The sequence below is a fragment of the Zingiber officinale genome, chromosome 2B (genome assembly GCF_018446385.1).
Source record: "Zingiber officinale cultivar Zhangliang chromosome 2B, Zo_v1.1, whole genome shotgun sequence".
NCBI classification, from domain to species: domain Eukaryota; kingdom Viridiplantae; phylum Streptophyta; class Magnoliopsida; order Zingiberales; family Zingiberaceae; genus Zingiber; species Zingiber officinale.
In genome coordinates this window covers 101,318,841-101,336,972 of record NC_055989.1, presented here as the reverse complement: position 1 = coordinate 101,336,972, position 18,132 = coordinate 101,318,841, and the positions used below count along the sequence as shown (strand labels likewise).

At 39.9% G+C, this 18,132-nt stretch overlaps 2 protein-coding genes across 5 annotated transcripts; both read right to left on the bottom strand.

The window, feature by feature from the left end:
* Nucleotides 1-1,336: 1,336 nt before the first annotated feature.
* Nucleotides 1,337-5,502, bottom strand: LOC122046529 (persulfide dioxygenase ETHE1 homolog, mitochondrial-like). Of its 3 annotated transcripts, none has more exons than XM_042607268.1 (9): nt 5,135-5,502; nt 3,933-4,061; nt 3,680-3,787; nt 2,519-2,653; nt 2,039-2,080; nt 1,883-1,942; nt 1,762-1,815; nt 1,607-1,676; nt 1,337-1,526 (listed from the first exon to the last, which is right to left on the bottom strand). In XM_042607268.1, the coding sequence occupies exons 1-8, from the start codon at nt 5,465-5,467 to the stop codon at nt 1,608-1,610; spliced, it is 930 nt and encodes a 309-aa protein (XP_042463202.1). In that variant the 5' UTR covers nt 5,468-5,502; the 3' UTR covers nt 1,337-1,526; nt 1,607. The 3 variants fall into 3 exon arrangements, with proteins under 3 accessions (XP_042463202.1, XP_042463201.1, XP_042463203.1); XM_042607267.1 differs by having other exon boundaries at nt 1,337-1,571; nt 1,652-1,676; nt 5,135-5,501; XM_042607269.1 differs by lacking the exon at nt 3,680-3,787 and having other exon boundaries at nt 1,337-1,571; nt 1,652-1,676.
* Nucleotides 5,503-13,239: 7,737 nt separating this feature from the next.
* On the bottom strand, nt 13,240-14,235 carry LOC122049339 (transcription factor PCF8-like). Of its 2 annotated transcripts, none has more exons than XM_042610732.1 (2): nt 14,030-14,235; nt 13,240-13,967 (listed from the first exon to the last, which is right to left on the bottom strand). In XM_042610732.1, exon 2 carries the CDS (start codon nt 13,919-13,921, stop codon nt 13,325-13,327), a length of 597 nt encoding a protein of 198 aa, XP_042466666.1. In that variant the 5' UTR covers nt 13,922-13,967; nt 14,030-14,235; the 3' UTR covers nt 13,240-13,324. The 2 variants fall into 2 exon arrangements, with proteins under 2 accessions (XP_042466666.1, XP_042466667.1); XM_042610733.1 differs by having other exon boundaries at nt 14,062-14,235.
* Nucleotides 14,236-18,132: the final 3,897 nt, after the last annotated feature.

The window sequence follows — 18,132 nt, the reverse complement described above, 5'->3', positions numbered from 1 at the left end:
TATCACATGGTGCTCGATAATTGATCGATTAGAGTTGGAGCTTGCTTGTTGTGGTGAGCTTGCTTGCCAAAGTGGTCAACATATTTATGGGAACGGCCGCCTAATTATATATATGGTTTGTTCAGATGACGTAGTAATTATTAATGTGACGGCGTTGAATGCTTAGATATTTAAGATAAATTTGGGTATTATATAAAAAAAAGGAGACTATTAACAAATGTATATATTGCCTGCCTGAGATTGTTGACCGAGTGTGTAGACGACGACGCACTGTAAGTAGCCACGTACACATCTCCATCGCCCAGTACACATTTGTTAATTACTGCAACGTAATGAAGAAGACGAAGGCTGGCTTAATTCCTGCATCTGTTCTTAACTCTGATGAATGAAGTGTAATCTCATGAAACATGCAATTAAACTGACTAATCTACTGCAGTTAATTAGGAAGGTTGAAAAATAGGTGTCGAAATATGTGTGGTTAAGGGTTAATTCTGAGGGTTGAATAAACAACTATAATTAATGCAGAGGTAGATGGTGAGGCTCCAGTCCCCATGATAAATGCGTTTGACTTTGCTGCATTGTTCAAAAGGCGAATGGGCAATTGGTGTTGTACTTTTTCCTTCTTTAAATAAAAGGTGGAAACTTTCCAGTCAAACTCTCGGGTCGGCTGTGTTCACACGCTACGAATGATCTTACGGACGCTGTGATTATTCTTATCGAGCTGCAAATAAACTGCGAGAGGAAAAGGGAGAGAGCTTGCCCTGTGCGTTAAGTTGTCCTTTAATTTACTCAGAATCTGATTGCTTTTCGAGGATTAGGAGTTTGTCTCTGTCAGCTTTTTTTTGGTTGGAACTGATAAGGATTGCTCTGTTTGAATATTTTTTTTTTTACTTTATTTCATAGGCATTATATGTCTGTTGTCATATCTGGAAGCAATCGAGTAGTGCAAGAACACTTGCAACTGGATTCAATGGAGAATGAGACAATGACCGACGATCTGCAGAGTTAGAATTATTCCTGAACATGTTGGTGTTTAGCCACTGAAAGAAGAAAGAAAGAAAGCCAACATAAAAAAGAACCTAATCGAGAACCAATTAGTGTGAATGGATAAACTGATAATGGAAGACAACCAGATGGACAGTATTCCCTTGTCATAGCTGGAAGTCACATTCTCAACCAATTTATAATTATCGAGGCTGTTGTCTTTCAGAAAAATCGAAAGTGTAGAACAGTCTGTATAAAGGTGAAAAGTTCAGGAAATGGTTTGATATTTCATATAGATGGACTATTGACTGATATATATTATTTACTTCGTCACCGGGCAGTACAATTCCAATAGAACAAAACTAAACCGATTCAATTTATGCATTGCATTTATTCATAGTAATCTACAAAGTTTTATTGAGAATAATTATGCAAAGAGACATCACATGTTTGCATTCTCCATCTCTCTTTGAATCTCATCAGGTTTTTAGATGATGTCTAGGATTTCGTAGTTGCATCCTGAAGTCCACAAGCCATGTTAGCTGGAACCGCAATATCTATCATCTTAGGATAAGTCAATTTTAGATCTGTGCGTGGAAAGAAAAAAGTCACAGAATTAAACCTCATCCTTTGTTATAACTCCACAAGTAGATCATAAACCCCTCACCTTCCATGATGCTTTTGAAGGTTTCCTTCAAACACAAAAAAGGCAGATAAAACAGTTATTGCGAAGGATTAAGTTAACCTCAATTGAACAAGGGATTGGGGGAAAAAAACCTCATCCTTTGTTAGTCGAGGGTTGTAGAGCAGCTCCTCCCCAACTGTACTAACCTGGATGCCAGAAGGTGTATTAATAGATAATGAAGATCGAAGAAATGAAGTATGCGCTATTGCTTACGGTGAAGCCTTTGTAGTCGTGAGCAGGATAGATGAGGGTGTCCTTTGGCAATGTGAATATCTGAAATGGTCGAGAATAATTTTCAGTGAACTGATAGTACATAAAGCAACAATCCATCTGATATGCCACATGAATATTAGTATATTAGTTTCTTGCCTGTGAATGCACTGATTGGTAGAGCTGGTGAGAACTTCCACCCTGTCAGATGAAACAAGGAAATTGAGCTCAAGGTCATCTTCAATTATCTTCTAACAAAGAAAAGGTATTGTTCAACAATTTCAAAGTCATCTAAATGTCTTTTTTACAATTTTTTACTTTAATTTTGGATTTCCTTCTTTTCTTTCTTACAACATTTATCTTGATCAATTCAACTCAGTCACCTACATTATCTATGAATGTTTCAAAAATATCCATCTCAATATCCTCATATACCATGCTAATTTTAGAAACTATTATAAGAGAGCATGATGAATGTAGCAGCCACTAGAAATCTCAGAGTATGTCTAGTTGCTCTAATAGTGCAGTTCATGGTTATCCCTTTTGAACGACATGAGTGAATAAACAAAGTTACCTGCCACTTATTCATAGATAATTGACTTGCTTCAAGAACAAAGAAAACAAAAAAATAAGTAGAACCTGAAAATCTGTCCTTCCACATCCATGAATCAACAGCGTGTCACCAGTGAAAGCTATCCTTGGATGAGGTTGATCAGGTCCATCTCCTGTTACATATGTAACACAACCCACCGTATGACCAGGAGTTGCACGCACCTGGAACGTAAAATTTTAAGATAATCTTTTCCGGACAAAATAAAGCTAAATTTCTATGCCCTAAGATCGTATAAATTCATATCGGTCCAGAACGACCCTAACTAGGTTATAATCCAAGAACATGCTTTGCTATTATGATTTATATCCAACTAAGCAGGTAAGAGCAATCTTTAAGAAATTTGCGTCTGCATTGACTCTCTTGTAAAATTCAAATTACTCTTGACTGAGGTCATTGACTATCATGAAAGCATCTCTATACACAATAACCAAACAAGACCAACTAACTGCAATATAATATTCACTTATATTCCATAAATGATTGCAATCTATAGAGCAATTGTAGCAGAAACAAGTCACTTTAGATCAGCCATAGCAACAGAGCACCCTGCTAAAGGTAACCAACACATGGACATCTATAATAAGTCACAGAAACAAAAGTTAACCAATTCTAACCACTTGACACCAATTGATCAAATAGTAACTATAATTTGTTGCTTGATGATCTCAATAGCTAGAGTTTATTTCACTGATATTAGCCAATCCATATTTCTGCCTCTTCAATAGTCAAACTACGCGATTTGGAATATCCCATCAAAAGTTCACTGCATTAACTACCAAAACCTAATGAAAATGAAATTCTAGATAGCTGCTGATGAACTGTTAATTATGTGTCTGCTATTAACATCATGGAAGTGGATTGTAACAACTTAACAAGGCTCAAATCTCATGCTTCCTTGACTTTATTCATATCCACTTCTTAGTCCTTAGAAAATACCTAGGCTGCTGTAGACCACATGCATCAAGTGGAAATTTCAGGAATAAGCTGAGAGAATAAAAGGTTACATACAAAACACCTGAATTCTATGCAAGACCCAAGCCACATGCAAACAGAAGAATGAGATAACAATGTCCAATACAAAAATGTGCAAGAGATATGGACTAGAAACAAGCCATATGCTAAAAAGAACCAACAAAAGTTTAGAAGTTGAAAGTCTACTCATCTGCTCAATACCAAGAACTTCCTACCTCCAGAAAAAGGTCACCAAAATATATTTTATCAGCATGATCAACTAAATGATCTGCTTGTGCAGTGCTTGCTTTAGATATCACAGACTTTACTCCAGGCATCTTTTTCTGTAAGGTATTTAGTCACTCAATATTTAAGTTGGAAATTTGATGACATGTTTATTATGAAAATCAATAACACAAGTATTTTGATGCTGCCATATGAACTGAAAAAAAAAAGCTCAAGCATATAAGTTTATGAACAATAGCTTACCTTTATCAAACCTGTACCTGTCACATGATCAGCATGCACATGAGTATTCATAGCATAGATAAGTTTCAAACCCAGTTCTTTAACAAGATTTGTATCTCTATCCACTGTTTTGTCTACCGGATCAACCAGCTACATAAATAAATGAAACCATTCAGTAATATGTGTGATTTAAATCAATTTGAAGCAAATATTTAACTGTTAATGACAAAACAAAATATTTTCCTTGTAGAAGGTTGGGTTAACAAAATGCAAAGGCATGATGGAAGCAAACACATGGATACACGAAAACAATCTACACATCAAACTGAATAGACAAGGTCAAATATGGTTGGAAGATTAGCTTATTTGAATGTAGATACATGGGGCTTGCCCAAAAAACTATTTTCAAAAAAAAAAAAAAAAGGTCAACTCAGCTAACTATCTGATATGCTATTTAATATAACAAATCACAAACTAGATAAGACAATACATTATATTAGCAACGGCAACAAGTTCAATGCGTTATGTATCACTTAAAGCAACAAAAAAGGAGTATCTGTTTAGTGTTAATTCATTCCATCGTTATGACTTGCATGTATCATCACTTAATTTGTGTGCATCAAACCAGATGCATGAAAACAAAGCAAAAATTTAGAGAAGAATGATATGTAGAATAACTGAAACATGAAAGTTAGTGTAAACTCATTGAAAATTGGCATCTCTAATCATCGAAAGAAATATTGGTATGATAGGTAATACATCAAAGAAAATAGATGAAAGTTTTTATCATATGGCTCATGGCATCTGAAATTTTGTATTTTTAGAAGCAATTATCCATTTATCAAAATTTTGCCATTCCTGATTAATCTTCATCCCCCATTGTATTGCCCAAATTAGAAAATATGAATAATTACTCATACAGAAGATTCAATATCTGCACACACATATCGGTCACTATGATCACAGGCAAAAATAAAATCTTTGACTAAAATGTGAGTATTTGCCAACCAAGAAGATTTAAAATGAGAATGGTAATAAAAAACACAAATTTTGAGGACTCTTTCACTATAATTGACACAAAGTCTTACAAAAGGTGAGCTCACAATTCCAAAATAAACATCCAAATCACCCAAGCAGTGAAAAGATAAACCAAAGGAAACGATAAAGCACCGGATCAAACAAACTCATAATAGAACAAGGGAGGGTTCGAGAAAGGGCGTCACCACAGCAGGCTTGTCCGGGTGTGCGAGATCGGCGAGGAGGTAAGTATATGTGGACGACTCCTTCTCGAATAGTTGCCGGAGAAGAAGCCTGGACGGCGACGCGGCGGCGGCGGCGGCGCTGTAGGCAGCCATAGCGCGGAGGCCGAGGGGAGCGAGGCGAGAGGTCTTGATGGCAGCCTTATAAGAGGAGAGGAAGGCGGAGGTGGAGGAGAGGAGGCGATGAGATCGAAGCAGGAGCATTTTACCACGAACGGGACGAGGAAGAGGACGACGAGGAACAAAATGGGCGGAGGAGTTCAGTGGCGATGACGTTGATGGACGAATAAGGAACATAAACAAACGGGAATAGTGATGGAATGGATGAACTTTGAATATTCATTTTCACGATGGTAAGGCGTTATTAAATCATAAATTTATAAAATTTAATAAGGGTTGAATTATCATCTATGATACTTAGTTTCGATTTTTTTCATTTACTCCCTTCCTTCAAATAATGAGTAACGTATCAGGGAGATATGATGAGCATGGTGAATATTCATTTGCTAAAAAAAAATATATAAAAATAATATAAAATTTTTTATTAATGATATTATTCTCGTTTATCCTCCCCTAAATTTATAATTTAAATATATAAATTTTGGTATTTTAAATACTTTAAAATATTTCTAGATGTTTGATTCGTCAATGGTTAAATCATTTGTTAATGAACCATTTGACATGTGCACTCCCTAAAGATCATGGAAAGAGAGCTAAAATGGTGTCGGGATGAATTTTGACAAGTTACTTTGACCCTTAAGTTAGGATTTACTTAAGGTAGTATATGATGGAAATTGAAAGGAGAGTCCTAAATCCTTTGCATTTAATCTTCTTTACCATTTATATAATTGTCAAAAGAATTTCTCCATATCAAATACTACGTTGCGTACTTCTCTATTAGACACTACATCATCCTCATATGAACAAGTGAGGGAACCTGATTCTATATTCGTAGAGATGGATCGGGCTGTAGCCCAGTCCTTCCTAGACCTTCCCTCATTTCCTCCATCATCGCCTGCCAAGACAAGGGAGAAGACGAAGGGGAAAGAAGAAAAAGAGGATATATTATAAATGATTTAATATCAAGGTGGAGCTAAGATATTGATTCAGTATAGAAAAATTATTGCTATCGTCGACGGACATGTTACAGAAGTCGCCTCCCTAGGTCCAATTTCAATAACAGGCACGACAATAGTAACTGAAGTTCTCAGCTTCGTAAGTTGTCACATTATGGTCTGATTGGGCAGTGACTGACTTCAGCTCATAAATCACAATGAGGTCATAAATCAAATATCTATAATTAAAGTTTAGCTATTAAATTTAACTTGAAAATAAATTTTAAAAGAATGAAAAAGCCAACACCATCTTTGTTTAGAAGAAAAGATGGAGGAAGTAGACACGTAACTTGCTATGGAGTGCGGATTGTGGAGGCCCGGATGAGGACGGGCGTGTGTGGATACGAAATTTAATTAGGACAATGATCATCCTCATATAGCGCACAGATGCACCCATGATGCATCTTCTCTCCTTGAAAACTAAAAGATTAGTATTAATCTGCTAGAGCCCCAAATAGGTGAGACTTTCCATGATAGTTTTCAACAATATGGGGAGATTTTCATAAACATTGGCATAAGTACATAATAAATTTTTTTTGAATTATATATGTAGAGTGTTGTTAGAAATTAGAATGATCAAGTTCTTCAATGAGATGCAAGTTTGAGGCTTTTGTTTATTATATATTTTAGTTTAATTTGGCGGTACACTTTTTGTAATAATGGAAATTGTAGCCAGATTTATCACGAGGAGCCTCATGTACGGAAACAACGAAAAAACAAATGGCAAAAGACTTGTGCTTCATCAATATAAAATAATAGTACACCTTGATCTGATCTCTCAAATTGCTTACTGATCTTGTTTGAAAGTGTGAGGTTAGAAAATTAGGGATAGGGCAGCTCTACTGATTGAATGAAGATCTCATTCTTTTACAAAACAAATTGAGTTAGGGAAGGGGTCTTGGTATTAATCGTCTGACGTTTAAGTTAGAAACAATAGTAAGAAAGAGAAATCGAGAATAATAGAGACAGAGATCAATCTTACTTTCTTCATACTTAGCATACTCTTTTATACTTAGTGACCCCTCGTCTTCCCCTGTCCTAACATCCCCACTTTCACTGGGCCAAGAGCATCAATGTGACAGGGATACAAGTTTCAGTCTTTACAAGAATGGTCAGCCACACGCCAGTCCTTTTGTATACAGGTTGAGTCATAAGCGTGCCAGGGTTTAGTCAGTCGGACTTAAGCCTCCTTCAACTAGACTTGGAGGGGAGACTTGTGATATGGTGCATAATAAAGATGTCCGATAAGGCCAGACAGTCAATAATCAAGGGAACATGACAGTTAAAAGTCAAGATGATGTAGCAGTCAATAGTCAAGGGAATGCGAGAGTCATATCGCCTCGCAACATCAGCCGTATAATTCCTGGTCTATCACAGGCAGGGCAGGTCCCATATTTGAGATGTAAGACACAGCTTGGACTATTTCCTGACCTGCCCCCGATTAATCGAGTTTCCCTAGCTTGGGCTTTGTAGATGATCTTGTTGTTTTTACTATAAGACAACTCCCGACCAGCTCTTCAACAGTCACATCGTGAAGGAGTTCCTCGCCATAGCTCATCCCTTCATCAAGGTTCAGTCTTGGTGGTGCCTTTGAGCGATCATCCCGAACTGTCTATAGCTGAACCCGGGTGGGGCGAAAAGCACTAAGCGGCAATAATATCAGGGAATCGTAACATCTTGTCAGAGAATAACTGTCATACGTCAGGGAATATTCTAGTGATCTACTATTATCTGAGAATAGAACCTTCCTTCCACTAATAGGAGATCATCGTACATCCTCTCTCATCTAACAAGTCCTGATACCCGACATTCTTTAACAATGGTCAAACTCTGAAAGTATGTAGTGTCGTATAAAAAGGGAAGTCCTCTTCCTTGGCTAGGTACGCACACATATGCACTCATTTTCAACAGTTCTTTTTCCATCGTACACTGTTCTTCTGGAAAAAAAAAGATCTGACTTGAGCATTAGAGGACCTGCGTTGGAGACTTTTTCTCTGGTTTCTGGGCTCTAACACTTCGAGTGCTTATCTGAGTGTGTGCAGAGTTTAAGTATCACCAGTCCTCATACTATAGACCCGGGAGTTTCACGTGGGGGTTCGCTTTTAGGACATACATATATAGGGTGCGTCAAAATTGCCTCTTTGTTAACATTAATATTATCTCTGTAGATTTTTATCTGACTCAGATTCTAAACAAGATAGATTGAATGATCCACTTATGCTTACAAGAGCCAACGAGCCCACCATCCAAGTGGTTGCTGACTGTTTGAAGGCATTTGGTGATAGAGCAGGGCTGCACGCCAACCCACTCTTGCGGATTACTAGTTTGGTTTTTAGGAAGGTTCATTATCGTTCTGCTAACTAGGCATCCCATTAGCCACGAAGAAGCTTCGGATCACCATGGGCTCTTATAGATGCGATGGTGCGGAAGCTTTCCCCATGGCCCAAGCACACTCTATCGTACACGAGCAAGTTGGAGTTAGTTAAGACCGTCCTCCAACTCTCCAAGGAGTGGAATGCTCTTAGTTACCTAATTTGCCTGTACCTAGTGGTGTTATTGACAAGTTTTATGTATATGCCGCTTGTTCGTATATATGGTCGATGAAGCAGTCGCCAATCTCTTGGGCGACAATTTGTCTTGCCAAGGAAGAAGGCGGATACGTTGCAGTCCTAGAATTCTGGCCTCTTATGCAGAGCATTATGGAACAATCAACACAAGAAGGACTCCCTTTGGATATGATGGGTTCCTCACCGTTACCTCCAACAAGTGGACATATGGCAATGGCGAAGCAAACCTGCAGATTCTCCATTTCTTAAGAAGTTGTTGCAGATTCGAGATCGTCTAGTCCAGCAAGCAAGCAGTCCAGGTGCAGCCAACATGAATCTTATGGATTGGTATGTCGGCGAGAAGAATGGGGCAGCGAGAGCATATGAATTCTTCAGGCCGAGAGGTATAGTTAGCATTGGGCAAAGACAGTTTGGAAGCCTTGCTTTCTGCCCAAACACAGATTTTGTCTCTGGCTGTTGGCACACCGCCAGCTGAGGACCAAAGATCAGCTCCCATACGAACCTTCCAAGATCTGCCCGCTCTGTCAACTTGCACATGTGTTTCTTCAGTTGCCAGATCAGCAGGCAGGCTGCTCTGGGACAGAGTCCGGTGTTGACTAAGCATCCAGTCAGTGATCAATTCTACTCCTAAGCTGTTCTGAGTGATGCATAAACAATTCACAGGCTAAGGCAAAACACCTAGCGATCACTTGCATGATATACCTCTTATGGCAAGATCAGAATAGATGTCTTTTTGAGGAGATGCACCCTGTGTAGAGGAAATGTTTGTCAAAATTAAGATTCAGAGAAAATTACGATTTTGATCCTGTAACTTACAATTTTTTCCAATTTTCATCCTGTTAAAAATTAATTTATATTTTTATCCAGTAACTTAGTAATATTTTTCAATTAATTTTTTTTTCTAAAATTAAAATTTTTAACCGGTAATCACTTAGTTGACAATCATTAATTGCTTACGTGGAAAAAAATATTGAGAAAAATAAGACATTGCTTCTCTCTAACCAGTCAGCATTTCACATGAAAAAAAAAATGTTGAACTTAAACCTACGCTAATACTCCTCCTACGTTAATACTCCTCCTACGTTGATCTCCATTCTCCCTTCTCTCTTCTCCTCCTCTAAATCGCCCTTCCACCCCTTGACGCCGCCTCCCCACCGACCCCCGCAGGCTCTAGCGCCGATCGTGCTCTCCTTCCCTGCTTCTGCCTTCTTCCTTCTCCTCCTAACGAAACGCCCTTTTCTTCCACTGGCCCCGCCGATGACCCAACCTTCCGCCCCCTCCCCACCAACACTCGTAGGACGACGGTGGGAAAGCATAGCTTCCATGTAGTACGGCTATTTCAGCAAGGCCATAATCAACTTTCAAAGTTATCCAAAGGTCATATCAAATCTGGGACACAAAATTAATAGGATTTATTTTCCTTCTCCAAGATTAATCCTATCAGCATAATGCTTAAGCCCAAAGTGTTTCACACGCTTGGCGGCTCTTTTCTCTGGTATATCTGGTGTGAGCTGTTGTGTTGGTGTTTTGTTGTGCATCCATGTGTTTCTCCTTGTTCTTGAACTTGAATCTTTTTATTGGCTGAGAACAGAACACCACCAACTTAGAGTTTTGCAGATATATCATATATACATAATTTTTCACATTCAACGCTACAGCAATTCGAAGAGCTATCGATGCATCGACGGTGGAGGAAATGGATAGGCGACTGGCATGACGTAAAATGGAGCGAGCGAGCATAACTGCGAGTGTTGGTGGGGAGGGGGCGGAAGGTTGGGACATCGGCGGGGCAGTGGAAGAAAAAGGCTTTTCGTTAGGAGAAGAAGGAAGAAGGCAAGAGCAGGGAAGGAGAGCACGATCGGCGCTGGAGCCTGCGGGGGTCGGTGAGGAGGCGGCGTCGAGAGGTGGAAGGGCGATTTAGAGGAGGAGAAGGGAGAATGGAGATTGGCGTAGGAGGTCGATTTAAGGAGGAGAAGGGAGAATGGGTTTAAGTTTGGCGGTTTTTTTTTCACGTGAAATGCTGACTGATTAGAGAGAAACAGCGTCTTATTTTTCTCAATATTTTTTTTCTCATGTAAGCAATTGATGACCGCCAACTAAGCGATTACCAGTTAAAAATTTTAATTTTTAAAAAAAAAATAAAATTAAAAGATATTACTAAGTTACTGGAGTAAAAGTGTAAATTAACTTTTAACAGAATGAAAATTTAAAAAAAGGTAAGTTATAAAACTAAAATCATATTTTTCTCTTAAGATTCATGTATACCATTTTGTAGACTTCTAAAACTTGTACAACTTGGCCAGAGGCAAAGAGCCCCAAGAAATTGCAAGGAGAGAAGAATCAATAGCAATATCAGTTAAAATTACCATCTGTCAACTTATCAATAGCGAGGAAAATCATGGAAATCCACCAAACAACTCTTCCTATTCTTGCCAGAGTTTGGAAAATTGAACCCTGATATCCAATATAATTAATGCATTCAAAGTTGAGCTGACATTAATAACAGATGAATGACCAAAACACTCTAAATCACATGATTGACATTAATAGCAGATTAATCTAACGCATTCAAACCAGTAGGCACTCTAATACCAAATCTCTGGTGTTTCTATCCGGCAGCTGTATATCTGATCTTTCTGTTCTCTGTTTTCTCACACCTTAGCAGTTCGGTGATCAGGCAATGCAGGTTTATTAGGAAACTAGATTGTTTTGCTTGTTAAATTCCCTCTCGGATGGATTGATTTCAGATTAATTTCAAGGAACGGCGTGTGATACGGCGCGTAGTGGCGGGGCCTAGAAGAAGGCAGGAGAAGAGTCAAGGCTATGCAACAGTCAAAGGACAAGGTGATGCGGTAGTCAAGAGTCAAGATGATGTGGCAGTCAATAGCCAAGGTGACTTGGCGGTCAAAAATCAAGCATAGGAGACGGTCAAGAGCCAGGTATATGTGGTAGTCAAAGATCGAGCAGACATATTAATCAAGGGGCCCGGAGTACAAGTCACAGGGTACAGGTCGGGGGCGGCAGAATTGATCAGAGTCAGCTCGGTCTGCAGGCTTGCGTTTGAAGGCTGGAGAGCAGGGCATAGGGCAGGTATCACAGATAGGGCTTGACAGATCTGCGGGGATACGGCGCGAAGCCATAGACACACGTTCGAAGGCCTGATTTAGGTAGCAAAGCTAACAGAGTGGAGCAGGTCTGACAGGGGGATGTGAAGCATATACGGGCTATAATAGACCGGAGGAGCTAAACGACAAAGAAGTCAGGGAATTATGAAAGCTAGGGAGCAGGTCACAGGGTAGGTATCACAGATAGGGCTCGGCAGATCTGCGGGGATACGACGCGAAGCCATAGACACACATTCGAAGGCCTGATTTAGGTGGCAAAGCTAACAGAGTGGAGCAGGTCTGACAGGGGGATGTGAAGCATATACGGGCTATAATAGATCGGAGGAGCTAAACGACAAAGGAGTCAGGGAATCATGAAAGCTGGGGAGCAAGTCATAGGGCAGGAGGTATCACAGATAGGGCTCGGCAGATCTGCGGGGATACGACGCGAAGCCATAGACACACGTTCGAAGGCCTAATTTAGGTGGCAAAGCTAACAGAGTGGAGCAGGTCTAACAGGGGGATGTGAAGCAGATACGGGCTATAATAGACTGGAAGAGCTAAACGACAAAAGAGTCAGGGAATCATAACTACCTGTCAGGGGGTAATTATCACATACCAGGGGATATGCGTAAAGGCGGAGGTTCCTAAACAAAAAGATGCCTTATAGCCAATAATAGTCAGAGAAGTGTCATTCACTACAGGACAAAGTCCAGCGTCTAACGTTTTCTGACATGCTTGCAGGTTCTAGAAGCCCTTGCTGGTGCATAAAAAGGGGAGGATTCCTCGTACGCGGGTACACTCACTCGTCATTCTTCACCAATCTTTCACTTTTTCGGATTCTTCTCTTATATTTTCCAGGGAAAAAGTACCTGACTTAAGCATCGGAAGGTCTGACCCGGGGACTTTTTCCCTAGTTTCTGGCCTCTAACGTGAGGTGGGAGCGTCTGAGTGTGTACAAGACCTGCAGCCTCGTCAGCCGCCCGTGGGAGCTTGTTCCTACACACGTCTAGGTCATCCTTGAGGCACCGCGACTCTCCGTCAACAACTAATACATCGCGACCGGCCTTCATCCGACTCAGCCTCCGGACAGGATCAGCGTGGATGAGTGGGAAGTTGAAACAAGTCTCTTTTAAGCTGAAATGGGATCAGATAGTGTTCAGTTTTCAATCGTAAGATTTCTATCAATCGACTCATTCTTATTTGTCGCTTGATATTGTATCATCCTTGTGATGTTGATTTTATTTATCTATTTAATGAATTACCCAAGAACAAGACTGATAAAAACTTCAAACCTTGCATTAAATTAACAATGATCAAAGATTCAAGATGATGCTTAACATAGGTTATCTCACAGACATGAGATTCTCAAAGATTCTGTTCCTCTCTGCCGTCAATTCGTGTTGGCATGTTGAATTCTGAGAAACTATTGAAGCACTCAGACACGTCGGCCGGAGAATGGAAAGAAGTAGCATTTGCCCATCCGAGAAGAGAAGGCCAACTACTGGACTGAAGGGGTTCCCTGTTTACAAGATGCAGTGCCACCGGCAACGACGGCAGGGCCACATTGTAAACGAATTCCTCGCCACCGGCGTTGCAGGAGTTGGCCGTCGCGTTCCACCATATCATTCTGACGTCGTCTGGCGTTGGCGTTTCTTCATCGTGGCCGTGGCCGGGCAGAGCCGTGAGCTTGTCGATGGCAACCTTGGCGTTCTGGATGAGCCAGTCGACGGCCTTGCTAGGGCGGTCGTAGCCGAGGCGGTCCTGCACGTCGTAAAATTGAATGGCGGTGTGCGCCGATAGGCGCAGGCGGCGGTCGCGCAGTCCCTTGGCCGTTAACACCTTGCTGTGCCTGTCCCTCCTTTCTTTGGACCGAACAATGCGGCCGCTGTTTACTTCCAAGGCGTCGCCTGTTGGCGCCCGCCGGCATTGCTTCCGGTTGAAGCGGCGGTTACCTTCTTCCATGAATCGACACAGCCACAAGCCAGTGATCCTTCTTCGTCTTCGATCCCTGAAACAAATAGATTCAGAATTCCAGCTTAGATATAGCAAAGTGCGCAGTTAATTCATCACCTCAAATTCAAAATCAGAAATCAGAACAGAACTCGGACGGCTAATTTATAGGTGAGCGGCTGGCGGTGGCAGCGGCAGCAGTAACATCCAGCCCCAAAATGCTCGATCAATTAATTGCTGCAGGGACTAACAATTAGAAGAAGATGACTTTAACTACTCATCCATTCCAACGTATCTCTCTACACGGATTTCCTCTCCTCGTTGGCTTCTCATCTCTCATTTTAGAGTCTAGAATTGGAAAGGGACTTATCCAGCTTTATTGCGGCTGGCTCGAGTCAAAAGCAAAGATCCACTTGCAATTTCCCTCTCCCGTCCCTTTCAAGCCAATCAATCAGTCACCAAGTAGCAAAAAGGCCTACCAGCTAAATTCAACTCCTAGGGGAGGAAAAAATCTGCTGCCATTCTTCCTCCCATAATGGAAAGAAAAAAAAATGAACTTTTTTTCTATAGTTGATAAAGGAGCAACATCAGTAACCCCTGCGCGATCACGCGGCTTCATTTTTTTCTGCATGGATATATTAATAAAAGACAAGCATGTGAAATGGCATGCAGTGTGCAAATGACAATAATTGCGAAGAGAGGAGATATTTTCTCTGCAAAAGGATGATCACAACATGAACTTTACGGCCTTGAAGTGGACGTGAATGGGAATATGCAAGGGAACTGTGCGCTATTCCCCATTAATCTGAGCAGAAGGTCACCCTGTGTAGATATGTACCATCTATCCCCACTCCCAAGCAAACGCAATGCCAATGGAATTCTAATAAAGATTTAGGAAATCTAAAAATGGATTATATTATCGACTTGGTAGATTGTTATCCCACGGTTAACGATAATGAGATATTTAAGTAGGAGATCAGAAGAGAGAATCACTATTTTGTAGATTTTCTTTAAAAAAAAATAATAATCAAAGATTATTCCTTAACCAACTAAACAAATACTTATATAAATTTCAATCTTAAACAGAGATGAAAACGGAGTCAAATTCGGATCAGGTTCCATATTCTTTGTTCTTATATCCATCGGATATCATATATTCATTCGTATACTTATACTCATTAAATAATCAAATATCTTCAATATTAATATATATATATTTTTTTTCCATTCAACTATCATCATTCAACAAAAATATATATATATATATATATATATATATATATATATATATATATATATATATATATATATATATATATATATATATACATGCTAAACAACGTTTTGTGCACGACGTGCAGATGTGACATTGCTAACTCGATTTCATTAAAAAAAATATTCTATTTATTCTTTATCTCTTTCGGCCTTTTTTTCAAAACATCACCAAGCGAAATTTTCTAATTTCTAAATTTCTCTCACCTCTCTCTCTCTAGCTCCTTCCTTCTCTGTCATCGTTGTCTTCCGTTGTAGCTAACTGAAACTCCCCAAACTGCACGTCAAATATAAAGGCGACCCTGGCGTAAAAGCCCCCTTTCTCCATTCTCGATCGTAAGTCTTTCCCCTCTACTGTCTGTTTTTCAGCTACGTACAATTTCTTTTTTTGCACCATATATATATCCTACCAAACACAAGCCCTAACTGCTATGCTACTAGTTTTTTTGCTTATATAATTTGTAGGTAACTTGCTTATATAGTTTTTTGTATTATCAGAAGAAAATATTTCACTTTATAGCAGCTACTTGGTAAGTCATTTCATTTTTTAAAATATTGTAGCAGCTACTTGGAATGACAGCTGCTATAACGATGTAGCAACTAACCGTCGAGATAGCTGCTACAGTATTGTAGCAATTACTTGGAATATTAGCTGCTACAACATTGTAGCAGCTACTTGGAATATTAGCTGCTACAATGTTGTAGCGGCTACTTGGAATGATAGCTGCTATAATACTGTTGCAGCTAACTCGATGGTAAGCTACACGTTATAGTAACTATTTCGACAGTTAACTGCTACACCTTGTAGCAGCTACAATGCTGTAGCAGCTAAGTCATTTTATTTTAAGTTGTAATTTCCTCTCCTCTATTCCTATTATATATCATTTTATCTGTGAATATTTTTATTTGATGTTTCGGGTGCTAAACTGTTAATTAATTCCACGACTAGATGTTATAACGTTATAGCAACTATAAGTAGCTGCTACAACTCTGTAGCAGTTAACTCGACGGTTAGCTACTACAACATTGTAGCAACTACTTGGTAAGTCTTTCCCCTCCACTGTCTATTTTTCAGATAACTTGGTAGGTAACTTGCTTATATAGTTTTTTTATATTATTAAAAGAAAATATTTCACTTTATAGCAGCTACTTAATGAGTCGTTTCATTTTTCAAAACATTGTAGCAGCTATTTGGAATGATAGCTGCTACAACGTTGTAGCAGCTAACTCGACGGTTAGCTGCTACAACGGTGTAGCAGCTAACCGTCGAGGTAGCTGCTACAGCATTGTAGCAATTACTTGGAATGTTAGCTGCTACAACATTGTAGCAGCTACTTAGTATGATAGCTGCTACAATGCTGTAGTAGCTAACTCGATGGTTAGCTATATGTTGTAGCAGCTATTTCGACAGTTAACTGCTACACCTTATAGCAGATAATTGTCCATGTAGCTACTACAACGTGTAATAGCTAACTGTCCAAGTAGCTGCTACAACATTGTAGCAGCTCTTACGTAAGTCGTTTCATTTTAAATTATAATTTCCTCTCCTCTATTCATATTATATGTAAAATATCAAAAAATGGCGAATAATGATAAGGAAATTTTTCGAAATTTTTAGAAATTTTTCGGGATTTTTTCATAGCTCGTATGGATGAGTTTACGGGGATAAAACGGGGCCCGGGAAAAGCCTGTTTAGGCTACCCAATTAAGCGAGAGAATGTTTATTTTCTTAATTCCTTTTTCTTTTCTTTTATTTTCTTTCTTCCCTTCCTCGCCAAACACCGCGCGCCCCTCTTCTTTCCCCACCTGACGTCGTGCCCTAATCGCACGCGGCGGTTTCCTTCTCCCTAGAGTGTACAAACTTGTGCCCGACATTTTTTTTCCTCTTCTCCATTTCTCTCCTTCCTGAACTCACGCCGATCTGCCTAGCCTCTCTGCAGCCCGTCGCCGTCGAACAGAGCCCGACAGCCATTTCTTCTTCTTCTTTCCTCGACAGCTATTTCTCCTAGATGCATTCCCTTTCTCCCTCCTTGTCGGCGCTTGAGCAAGAGTAGGCCGACTCCTCTGCCTCTCGATCCCTCTCCCCTCCAGCGACGCCAACCACCGCTGTGCCTTAGATTGGGTTCACAGTCACCCGATCGTGCCGACGCCGACACCGACGCACAGAACCTCTTCGCTGTACCCTAGCACCGGCAGCCGACTTCACCTGTGCCCTAAGGTCGCTGTCGTGCCACTGACGATCCACCACCGACACTCGTGCGCTAGTACTGTCGCCGGATTCTTGATCACCTCCGACCAGTGGAGAGGAAGAAGGTAAGTTGGTTGGAATTAGATTATTGTTTGGCAGTAATCTCCACTCTTGATCATGATCTTTTCCTTACTGCTAATCTAGGTTACGGGTTGGTGAGGAAGTGGTGATCTGTGGTGTCATTTGTTCAGTAGCAGAAGACCTTAATCCACAGAAGTGAGGGCTGTGATTTTTAGGTAAAGAGTGGTGATCTTGATACATTTTGTAATTGATATGGTCTGTGAATGTAACTTTTGCTTAGTTGTTTATGTGTAAAAGGAATTAGGTTTTTATTTATGGTGGATTGGGGATTAGGTAACTAACCCTAATTGATCGTCAATTTTGTTTAGGCAGGATGATGGTCATATGATTTGGGTTTTACCCTAAATTAGGGTTAAAGATTTTTATTTAGCTATTTATAAGAATTTTAGCTAAATAAAATATATTTATATTGATGACACAGGACTTTGACGCGAGACGAGTATCTCGACGTCAGATTTGGACCGGATACGATCCTTTCTATTGGAGGCGGGTACTTTGACTTTATGTCATTTGATATGCATAGTAATGTTTTTAACAAATAACAACGATTGTGTTTTTCTTATTTGCTTCGGTTGATCACTACCCGATCTGTTACATGTTTGTTTGTTTATTTGTTATGCAC